The sequence below is a fragment of the Wickerhamomyces ciferrii genome, contig 00229 (genome assembly GCF_000313485.1).
Source record: "Wickerhamomyces ciferrii WGS project CAIF00000000 data, strain NRRL Y-1031 F-60-10, contig 00229, whole genome shotgun sequence".
In the NCBI taxonomy this organism is placed as follows: Eukaryota; Fungi; Ascomycota; class Saccharomycetes; order Phaffomycetales; family Wickerhamomycetaceae; genus Hansenula; species Hansenula ciferrii.
The window spans coordinates 25,515-36,089 of record NW_011887511.1 but is presented as its reverse complement, the minus strand read 5'-3'; the positions used below and the strand labels follow the sequence as shown (position 1 = coordinate 36,089).

The 10,575-nt window shown below is 29.9% G+C and overlaps 6 protein-coding genes across 6 annotated transcripts; 2 read left to right on the top strand and 4 right to left on the bottom strand.

Moving 5' to 3' along the window:
• Window positions 1-135: 135 nt before the first annotated feature.
• On the top strand, window positions 136-1,389 carry RPT3 (proteasome regulatory particle base subunit RPT3; the record flags this gene model as incomplete). Its single annotated transcript, XM_011273744.1, has 1 exon — window positions 136-1,389. The coding sequence occupies one exon, from the start codon at window positions 136-138 to the stop codon at window positions 1,387-1,389; it is 1,254 nt and encodes a 417-aa protein (XP_011272046.1).
• Window positions 1,390-1,425: 36 nt separating this feature from the next.
• THI80 (thiamine diphosphokinase) lies at window positions 1,426-2,307 on the bottom strand (the record flags this gene model as incomplete). Its single annotated transcript, XM_011273743.1, has 1 exon — window positions 1,426-2,307. One exon carries the CDS (start codon window positions 2,305-2,307, stop codon window positions 1,426-1,428), a length of 882 nt encoding a protein of 293 aa, XP_011272045.1.
• A 439-nt stretch (window positions 2,308-2,746) lies between these two features.
• SPT3 (transcriptional regulator SPT3) lies at window positions 2,747-3,700 on the top strand (the record flags this gene model as incomplete). The annotated part of the gene is made up of 1 exon (XM_011273742.1): window positions 2,747-3,700. One exon carries the CDS (start codon window positions 2,747-2,749, stop codon window positions 3,698-3,700), a length of 954 nt encoding a protein of 317 aa, XP_011272044.1.
• A 72-nt stretch (window positions 3,701-3,772) lies between these two features.
• On the bottom strand, window positions 3,773-6,574 carry ELG1 (Elg1p; the record flags this gene model as incomplete). The annotated part of the gene is made up of 1 exon (XM_011273741.1): window positions 3,773-6,574. The coding sequence occupies one exon, from the start codon at window positions 6,572-6,574 to the stop codon at window positions 3,773-3,775; it is 2,802 nt and encodes a 933-aa protein (XP_011272043.1).
• Window positions 6,575-6,988: 414 nt separating this feature from the next.
• BN7_5696 (uncharacterized protein) lies at window positions 6,989-7,582 on the bottom strand (the record flags this gene model as incomplete). The annotated part of the gene is made up of 1 exon (XM_011273740.1): window positions 6,989-7,582. One exon carries the CDS (start codon window positions 7,580-7,582, stop codon window positions 6,989-6,991), a length of 594 nt encoding a protein of 197 aa, XP_011272042.1.
• Window positions 7,583-7,783: 201 nt separating this feature from the next.
• Window positions 7,784-9,931, bottom strand: BN7_5695 (Ferric/cupric reductase transmembrane component 2; the record flags this gene model as incomplete). The annotated part of the gene is made up of 1 exon (XM_011273739.1): window positions 7,784-9,931. One exon carries the CDS (start codon window positions 9,929-9,931, stop codon window positions 7,784-7,786), a length of 2,148 nt encoding a protein of 715 aa, XP_011272041.1.
• Window positions 9,932-10,575: the final 644 nt, after the last annotated feature.

Sequence of the window (10,575 nt, the reverse complement as noted above, 5' to 3'; positions counted from 1 at the left end):
CTATTAGTATAGTTCAAATTCAAGTTTGGGTGGCCAAAAAGTGACATTTAAATATCAACAAAGATCAAAGGAAATCAATTCAAAAACAGAACTCAATTGATTCATTGATTCGTTATACTTAGTCACAGAATCACAATGGAAGAACTAGGGATACAACCAACAGCTGCTCCAAGTCTTGATAAGTCTAAGATTGAAAATTTATTCATTAATAATTCAAATTCATTAAATTCAAATACAGATGTTTATCTTAAATTGAAAAAATTAGAAAAAGAATATGAATTATTATTATTACAAGAAGATTATATAAAAGATGAACAACGTCATTTAAAAAGAGAATTAGTTCGTGCTCAAGAGGAAGTTAAAAGAATTCAATCTGTTCCTTTAGTTATTGGACAATTTTTAGAACCAATAGATCAAAATGTTGGTATAGTATCTTCAACTACAGGATCAAATTATGTTGTTAGAATTTTATCAACTTTAGATAGAGAGTTATTGAAAAACTCAGCTTCTGTTGCATTACATCGTCATTCAAATGCTCTTGTGGATATTTTACCACCAGAAGCTGATTCAAGTATTGCCATTTTAGGTGATGGTGAAAAACCAGATGTTACATATGCAGACGTTGGTGGATTAGATATGCAAAAACAAGAAATTAGGGAAGCTGTTGAATTACCTTTAACCCAAGGTGATCTATATAAACAAATTGGTATTGATCCTCCAAGAGGTGTCTTATTATATGGTCCTCCAGGTACTGGTAAAACAATGTTGGTTAAAGCTGTGGCAAATGGATCAACTGCATCATTTATAAGAGTTAATGGTTCAGAATTCGTTCAAAAATATCTTGGTGAAGGTCCACGTATGGTTCGTGATGTTTTCAGATTAGCAAGAGAAAATTCTCCATCAATTATATTTATTGATGAAATTGATGCAATTGCAACCAAACGTTTCGATGCACAAACTGGTGCAGATCGTGAAGTTCAACGTATTTTATTAGAATTATTAAATCAAATGGATGGGTTTGATCAAAGTTCTTCAGTTAAAGTTATTATGGCAACAAATAGAGCTGATACATTAGATCCAGCATTATTAAGACCTGGTCGTTTAGATAGAAAAATTGAATTCCCATCATTAAGAGATAGAAGAGAACGTCGTTTAATTTTCTCTACGATTGCCGGAAATATGTCCCTTTCACCTGAAGTTGATTTAGATTCTTTAATTATTAGAAATGATCCATTATCTGGTGCTATTATAGCTGCAATCATGCAAGAAGCTGGTTTAAGAGCTGTTAGAAAAAATAGATATGTTATTTTACAAAGTGATTTAGAAGAAGCTTATACTGCACAAGTTAAAACTGGTAGTGAAGTTGATAAATTTGAATTCTATAAATGATTTTATTTAATATACAACACAAAAATAGCATATGTATCATAATTTTTTGTAATTCATTTCAATGTTGAGTATAAAATCATCATTTGTATTTATCGAAACACCTTTTGCACCAACAAGTCTATTACTACTACTAACATCACCTTTTATTGAACTATCCCAATTTTCCACATCCCATTTAAAACCTTTTGTATTCAATGTTATAGGACCACCAAGTGGTAATAATCCACTATTTGATCCATGAATTGAATCTTGGATCAATTCATAATTTATATAGTTTAAACCTTTTGGAATCATAAATATTAAATCTGTTGCTGTCAAGTAAAATATCTTTAAATTTGGATTTGATTTAGATAATTTAAATAATAACATTATTGAATGTATAGTATGATCGAATCTTCCATCTATAGCACCAATAACTATAACTTGAATATTATCATTAAAGCCTTGTAATTTTGAATGTTTTTGTATAATTCCATCATATGGATCAATTTCATTAGGTATTAGTTCCAATCCTTGATTTTGTAAATCATAATAAACTTCAACAGTTTCTAAACATTTACCTATATCTGTAGCAAATTGTGTATATTGTGGTAAAATTCCAACACCTTTTGATTGATACCAATCTCGAACATCATCCCTAAGTGAATCTAAATCACCAACTATAAAATGAGGTAAATATTGTTCTCTTTCTGAATCTGCATCAAAATATTCGTATAATCTATTAGCACCACCATCTCCACAGATTTTTAGCTTGTAATGGGACCAGAGTTGTTTAAAATTGGGTACTGAAATTGGTTGATTAAGTATAAGTAGTGCACTATGATTAGATGGTTTGAAAACCGATGTTATATCTATTGTGTGGGCATTTGATGGGATTGGGACATCTATAGTTTCTGGGTTTTCAATGACATTGGACATCTCTTGATTCTTAGTAGTAATATTCGACCTCGGGTTGTAATATGGTTAAAATGCTTTGAATTGATAATTTTTCAATTTTGAACTGATGTCTGATGATATCTGATGAATATTCGTTTACAGAGCTTTAAAGTATGGAAATTGGTTTAAATTGGTATCCAAGAGGTAAAGATTTGATAACCAACTAAATAATCTGATAATATTACAACTTATAACTTAAAATCACTTTCAATTATTCAAAAAGTCCTTAAACTCATCAAATTTCTGTGAAAAGTTTATATTTATGTCTCAAATGAACTTAACTATGGAAACCGGAATACTTTTCCACCACCTCGGAAGTCATCCAGTATAATCAATTTGTTGACATAAACACAATAAAACCACAATAAAAGACAAAACCATGAACTAGATTTGAACCTTCAGAAACCAAAGAGAAATCAAGATGAACGGGAACAATCCAGACAAGTACAAGTACAGAATAGAGATCCAACAGATGATGTTTGTCAGTGGTGAAACAAACGATCCACCAATTGAAACAACTTCATTAATTGAAGATATTGTAAAAGGTCAAGTTGTGGAAATTATTATACAATCAACAAGAACTGCAAATTCTAGAGGAAGTAAATCCATATTACCTGAAGATATTATATTTCTGATAAGAAGTGATAAGGCAAAAGTTAATAGATTAAGAACTTATTTATCTTGGAAAGATGTTCGTAAAAATGCTAAAGATCAGGAAGCTGGTGGTGTGGAAGGTACTGATTTAATTGATGATTCTATTGGTCAAGCTGGTAAGAATACAAATGATATGATGAAATTGAAAAAATCCAAGATTAGATTACCATGGGAAATTCAATTTATGTTTAGTGAACAACCTTTAGATGATGATAATGAAGAACCTGATGATGCTGAACGTGAAGCTACTTTAGTTTCATTGAAAAGATTGAAAACAGCGGATGATAGAACTAAAAATATGACAAAGGATGAATATGTTCATTGGTCTGAATGTCGTCAAGCTTCATTCACATTTCGTAAAGGTAGAAGATTTAAAGATTGGGCTGGGTTTTCATCATTAACTGATGGGAAACCAAGTGATGATGTTATTGATATTTTGGGGTTTTTAACTTTTGAAATTGTATGTTCATTAACTGAAGAAGCTTTAATTGTTAAACAAGAAGAAGAAAGTTTAAATAAATTAAGTATAAGTGCTAAACAAACTAATGATAATAAGAAGAAAAGAAAACATTTATTTGATGGTCCTGATGAAACTGCAAAACCTATATCTACAGACCATATAATTGAAGCTTGGAGAAGATTACAAAAAATTACACCGGCTCATAAAGCTTTAAGAAATTTTAGAGGTGGTAGATTATTATCTACAACAAATGTTATATGATGCAAAGTGTTTATTGTTATTTTATATGATGTGAATGATATGAATTGAATACGTAGTAATGTATAGAGGGTTTTAAACATTCCAATATCTTAATGGTCCATAAAGCAGTGTATCACTTCTAACTTGGAAATTCTTAGGAATCAAAATTCGTTCTCTTAACAGTTCATCAATTTTTTTATCCGGGTGTTGTGCAATTAATTCATTATTATAATTATCAATCTTGGTTTCATTTCTACTTAAACTTCTGAAAACTGGAGAAATTTCAGTTGTATAAATTGATGTTGGTAAATTGAAAACATTTTGAACATCTGAACTAGTTTCATTAAAATCAAACATTGAATATGCAGATTGTCTTGTAATTCTTTTAACAATTTTTAATTTTGATTTCCAAAATAATTCATCTAATTTCTTGATATATTTTGATCCATTTTGTAAATTATCATATGGATATTCGGGTAATTGTGATTCAAAATCTTTACCTAAATTATATTCAAATGGTAATGGTGATGTTTTCAATTCTTCTTCATTTAAATAAATTTCATTTGATAATACTTCATTTTCAATAATTTCATGATTTATAAATGATTTGGTAACTGTTTGAATCATATCAGATATGGAATAACAATCATCTAATTGTGCAATCTTGTCTAATGAAGTTTCATCTTGGATTTTTGGAGGATTAATTTTTGGTTTACTTTGTAAATTTATTAATTGATTTGGATCATCATCATAATGACAAGAAATTTCACATAAAACTTGTAATGCAGAAATGCATTTTCTTAAATCCATAGAATTTTCATAAATTAAATCAAGAATTAATTGATCATCAAGATTTATTTTTTTAGTTAACCCCATTAACCAAAGATAATTTGCTAAATCATCTAATGATTGTTTAGGTATTTCAAAAAATGAATTTTCATTTATTGAACATTCCAAGATATTTTCTGGGATCATACTTGAATCTTTACATGTTAATATAATTGGTCTTCTTGATATGGTTAAAACATGTTCCATGACATTCCAAAAACCTCTATCAGATTCAAATAATATATCAACATCTTCAAATAATATAGCACCTTTTTGAAAATCATTTGAATTTTGGTTTGAATTTTGAACTAATTGTGTTGTACTTAATTCTGTTAAAGTTGTCATAATATCTTTTCTACCTCTTGATTGTGATGCATTAATTTCATAAACATAACCAGATAAATTTTCCACTAATGAATAAATTGCACTACTTTTCCCAACACCTTCTGGGCCTTTTAGAATCATAATTGGTACGAATGCTTCATCATCAGTTTCTTCATCATCTTCATCAACTATGAAATCATCCATTTCATCATCATTATTTTTTCTTAATTTTTTTAAATTTGGTCTTTTAGTTTTTTTTTTCAAAATTTGAAATGAATTCTTTAACCATCTTTGTAAATTTTCAACAATTTTTGGTTCAAAAAGAATTTCTGATGGTGATTCTGGTTTGAAAAAAGTTGTCCATAATGAATTATTTGGATTCTCTGTAATTTTCAAAAATTTCTTAAATCTTGAATCATTATCAATATTTGGTATTTTAGATCTAATAAGTTGTTCCAAATCTTCATCATTTGAATAAATAATATTAAAATTATAAATTGGTAAATCTTCCGTCTTTATTGATCTTCTATCAATTAATGAATAATCTAAGTCTTCAGTTATTAATTCATGTTTTTTAGGTAATGTAATAGTTCTGTGTTGTATTGGTATTGAATCATAAGTCACATGCATAGATTCTTTTGGAATAATTGGTGGTTGTAATTCTTTCAGTTTATATATTGGATTTTTGGCAACTATTGGTTTATATGATAATAGGTCAAGGTATGATTTAGCACCATTAACATGTGTTGTACCTTTAGTAAATAATGAAACGTCATCATTGACTGGAGATTTAATAGTTTTCAGTTTTGTAGGTGATAATTTCAGCGTTATTAAATGTTCTTGTTTTAGTTCACTTGGTTGTTCTTTTGGATCTTTTGGTTCCTCTTTTTTCTTATCGAATCTTTTGAAAAGATCCTTTGCAGATACTGATGAAGTCATTGACTTCCGTATCTTACTTTCTAAATCTGCAATTCTTTGTTTATGAGGTTTATATTTCAGTGTAATCATCAGTGATTGTTTAGGTTCTTTATCACGTTTTTGATATTTTCTTTTCTTTTTGGTACCTTTACTATCCTTTGTTGTTATGTCTTCCTCTTCATCTGATGTTACTAATTCAATCATTTCAGCATCTTCAGGTATAGGTGTGCTTGATCTTGGTACTGGTGATGGTATTGAAGGTTTCCCTGTAAGTAAATCCTTAGCGGTAATTCCAGATTTTGGTTTAGGTTCCAATTCTTCAAAAGTTTCATCGTCCACAAGTGTTATTGGAACTTCCTCTATATGTTTGTCTTTCTTGATATCTTTCTTTTTAGATTTTTTAGATGGATTACCAGTTAATAAATCTCTTGCTGTAACACCATATTGAACTTTGGGTACAGGTTCTGAATCAATAGGAGTAGCAACAGGTAATGGATAGTCCAATACTTCTGGGTCTTGTACTTGTTCTTCTTCTAATTTCCTTATCTTTGATGGTTTTAATCTATTAAATATATCTGTGACATTGACCTTTTTATCTTGTTTAATGATTGAAATTTCTTCTTCTTTTCCTTCTTGATGTTGCTGTTGTTCTTCAATAGAATGTTCAATACTATTCTCTATCTCACTAAGCATAAAGCTATCATCAGCTATATCAACATGTCTAGCCTCAAAGAATGAAGAGTTATTTGATCTTTCATCACCCATGGAAACCGTAGTAGCATCTGAATCTTCAGCGGTTGAGGTATTTGTTTCAATCTCGGACATTCCAAGCAGGTGGGTATCTTATCTTATATTTATTAACCTCTATTCCACCAACGCTTCTCTTTGAAACCCTTTGATTAACTCAAGATTGAATTCAAGTTGTTAAGTATCTTTAAAATGATTCTTTTAAAACCTAAACAAGACGCGGTAAATTTAAACTTAAAGCGCGACACATTCAAATGGTACGTGCACATCTTCACCACGAAAATTCAAAAATGATCAGAATTGCAACGAAGGGATATTTATTGCACTATGTTGATAATTCATCATCCATAATCACTGGTTCAAGGTTTCATATTTGTATCAGAGAGAACTATGGTCCACTCATGAAGCATTAACTGGGTCATTGTAAATAGAGTATCGGTTGATGGTCTATGCCTATCACAATACTAACTTCAATCTCACACCAAATCCAATTCAAAAAGTCAGAATAATAGTCAACAAGGTTATCATAAACAACAAATACACTATGATGTAAAGATTCGTCATTGTATGAACCTTTATATATTTCACTTCATCAAATCTATCCTGATCAACATAATAAATAATCATTGAATAAATCAATGCCAATACAAACGAAAAAATACCAATATGAGATAACACATCAGTAGCAATATCAGTATATATCCATTTCCATCTCCAAGAAGCATTAAATTTCACCAAGGCATTATATTCTGTTTTGTCAAAGATACATGTTGTTAACAATTCATTCAATTTATAATTAGCATTCAATTTTGGGAAATCTAACCATTTAGCTATTTTACCTGGTAAGAAAGTTATCATTATATCTAGATAAACAAAAGGACTCTTGAATATGTTTTGAAGAAGTATGATCCATTGATTTGTTGTTGCTGTTATGACTGGTGGTGGACTTTCTTCATTTGGTGTATTGACAGCTGCATCACCTTCAATATCAACCCATAAATCATCAAGCTCAATATCATTAGTTATACTTTGAACTGTGGACGCTTCCAGAGGCGTGATTCTATAAATTGATCTGTGGATGGGCATTGTCTTTGTCTTCAGAATCGGTTGACGATCAAAAGGAAGGAAAGGAAATGGATCAAAAGGAAGGAAAGGAAATGGTTTCAGAAGTTGTTTTTTATTAGCCGCCATGAACAAAGATCAAAACTACAAGGCCAACAATTAAATACATATTAATCAATTAAAATCTCTATTAAATTATATAAATACATTAAATATTAAAATAAATCACCATTGTTGTAATTCTTCAAAGTAATCAACTCTTCCTTGTGGAACATTCAAGTTTTCTTTAACAGCAAATCTGATATCATCAACCATCGCATTATGAGCACAAGCCATAACACCAACATTACCAACGGATTCTTGTAAGTCTGAGTGAACCAATTCATCAATTTGTGGTCTACCAAATCTAAATTCAACAAAATCTAAATGTTGAGCCATAACTTGATGAGCTGATAATTGTGCTGATTTTTCAGAATCACTGATTTGTTTTTCACTTGAATTTGAATCTTCATTCTTTGATTCTGAATCTGAACCTGATGATGAATCAAATCTTGAACCTAAAGCAGATTCTGGTTTAGTAACATAAAGAACAACTTCAACGCCTGTGTTTTTCAATTTCAATAATTCTTCATAAAACCAATCAATTGAATGCCAATTTCTAATAACCCAATATAATTTAACCTTTTTATCAGTCTTTTCAGCAAGTTTCTTAGCATAAGCATATAATCCTGGAATACCATTACCACCTGAATATAACAATGCGGTATCATATCTTTTCAATGGTTTTGGATCACCATATGGACCTTCCACAGTGACTTTAATTTGACCAGTTTGACCAGGTTTCATTCTTAAATGACGATGGATTTGTGAAGTAACACCACCTTTAATTTTGGTATAAAAGACAATTTCATTATCATCATCTGAAACAATAGTGAATGGATGTGATTGGAAAAATGTAGTTGGTTTTAAGAAATGAACATAACCAAAAGCACCTGGGAATGCCTTCCAGTATTTACCCTTTGGGATTTTAATCTTCAAAGTTTCTTCACTAACAACTGTTGCGGTGGCAGTTCTAACACCAAATGCAATCAATCTGAAAATTCTAACAGCTCTATCAAAACACCAAATAGCAGCCATTGAATAAGCCCATGGTTGATAATTGAAATCACCTGCATGGATCCATGTACCTGCTAAGAAAATAGCAGCCATTATTATATGAGTTAATAAGAAAACTTCATAATAATTTTTTCTAACCCAATAACTACCTGTAATTAATAAAATAGCAGCTGCAACACCTGCAACAATACCCCATCTATACCAGAAAGTTAAAATTCTTGTTTGAAATTTACCTAAAGCCCATGATTGCATATGCATTGTAGCAGCATGTAAAACCAATGTAAGGAAATTTATTCTTGAAATTGATTTATGATATGTAACAAAAGTTGATTGTTTCCAACCTGTTAACCAAAGTAAGAAATTATTTCTACCAACAAATAAATAAGTTAAATTGAATCCATATAATGCTAAAATACCAGATCTATCACCTGGATATCTTGTCATTTGTGCAGTTCTATCTTTCCAAATAACATTATCTTTAACATATCTATATCTAACACCTTCAAATACAACATTCAATACAAACCAACCAAATAAAACTAAAGTTTCAATTCTTGTTGGTAAAACACCAGAAATGAAACTAAAATATTTTTTACCTAATGGATAAACAGCATCTGTATGTTTCTTGTTTGAAAATAATGAAGCCATACTAATATATTGTCTAATGGTATTTATTGGTTTGGAATTGAAAAATTTACCAACAACTGAAATTTTTGATGCAAAATTATAAATTGTTGCAACTAATAAAATAACTGCCCAATAACCTAATAATCCAGCACCAAACCAAAGAGATTCATCTTCATTACCCCATCTCATTTTGTATGAATCATATGAGGCATTATAAACAGCTTGTTTATATTTTAATGGGACATAAACTGGTTCAGATTTGTTAAAACCTTCAATTTTCTTTGGTGATGTTATATATTGTGTAGCATTATCATAAATTTTAGCCAATTTTTCAGCAGTATATTTCTTCTTTGCAGCTTTACATTGATTTATTAAAGCTTCATCAGATTTTTCAGTTCTACCAACTTCTTCATAAATACAATATAACATTGAACCAAGTGCAACTTCATTTGAACATTCACATTTATAATTCTTTTTATTTGGTGTACCTTCACAAAATGTACCAGTTTTGAAAAGGGCCATTTTACATGACTGAACAGCATATTCTTCTTCTGTATAAGGTCTTGGTCTTAACTTGGCTTCTGTTAAGCATAGCAATAAAGCTGCACTTAAAAGTGTTGTGAACTTCATTGTTGTTTGAAGTTTATTTAATCTATAATTTCTAAACCAAAGATCTAATCCTAACTGATCATTTCGATATTATAATAACGGACAATCATGGATCTTTATATACCTTCATTCATAGCCAATTTTTTTTTCAATGCATTATTCTTCAAAGATCTTTCAAAAAAAGACGAGAAAGACCGAAGGTAAGTAGGTATGTTACCATGTACTGTACTATGAATATACATATGCAGCATCTCTATTACCTAAATTCTTTACCGATAAAATTGATAACTTTGATGAAATGTCCTTTTACCATCGTTACTTTTTCTATTAAAATTTCGGGCTTATATGGTTTCAATTCAAATTTTTGTCTTAGTCTTATGTGATCATACTCGAAATTTTAGACCCTTAATTTTTTTTCAAAGTTCTCGCTTTAAAGAAAAAAGGACCCTTCAAAATTAAACGTCAAAACTATGGCTGATGAAATCAATGTATAGTATAACAAATCTGGAATTTAAAAGGATCAAGTCAATTATCGCTCTTCTACTTCAATGTCAGTGTATGGTGAGTATAAGCTTGAGCTTTAGTACAACTTTGTACTACAAACTAGACCCTCGTTTCAGTATGAATTTCATCATGATCTTCATAGAAGTCAGAACCGTACTAGT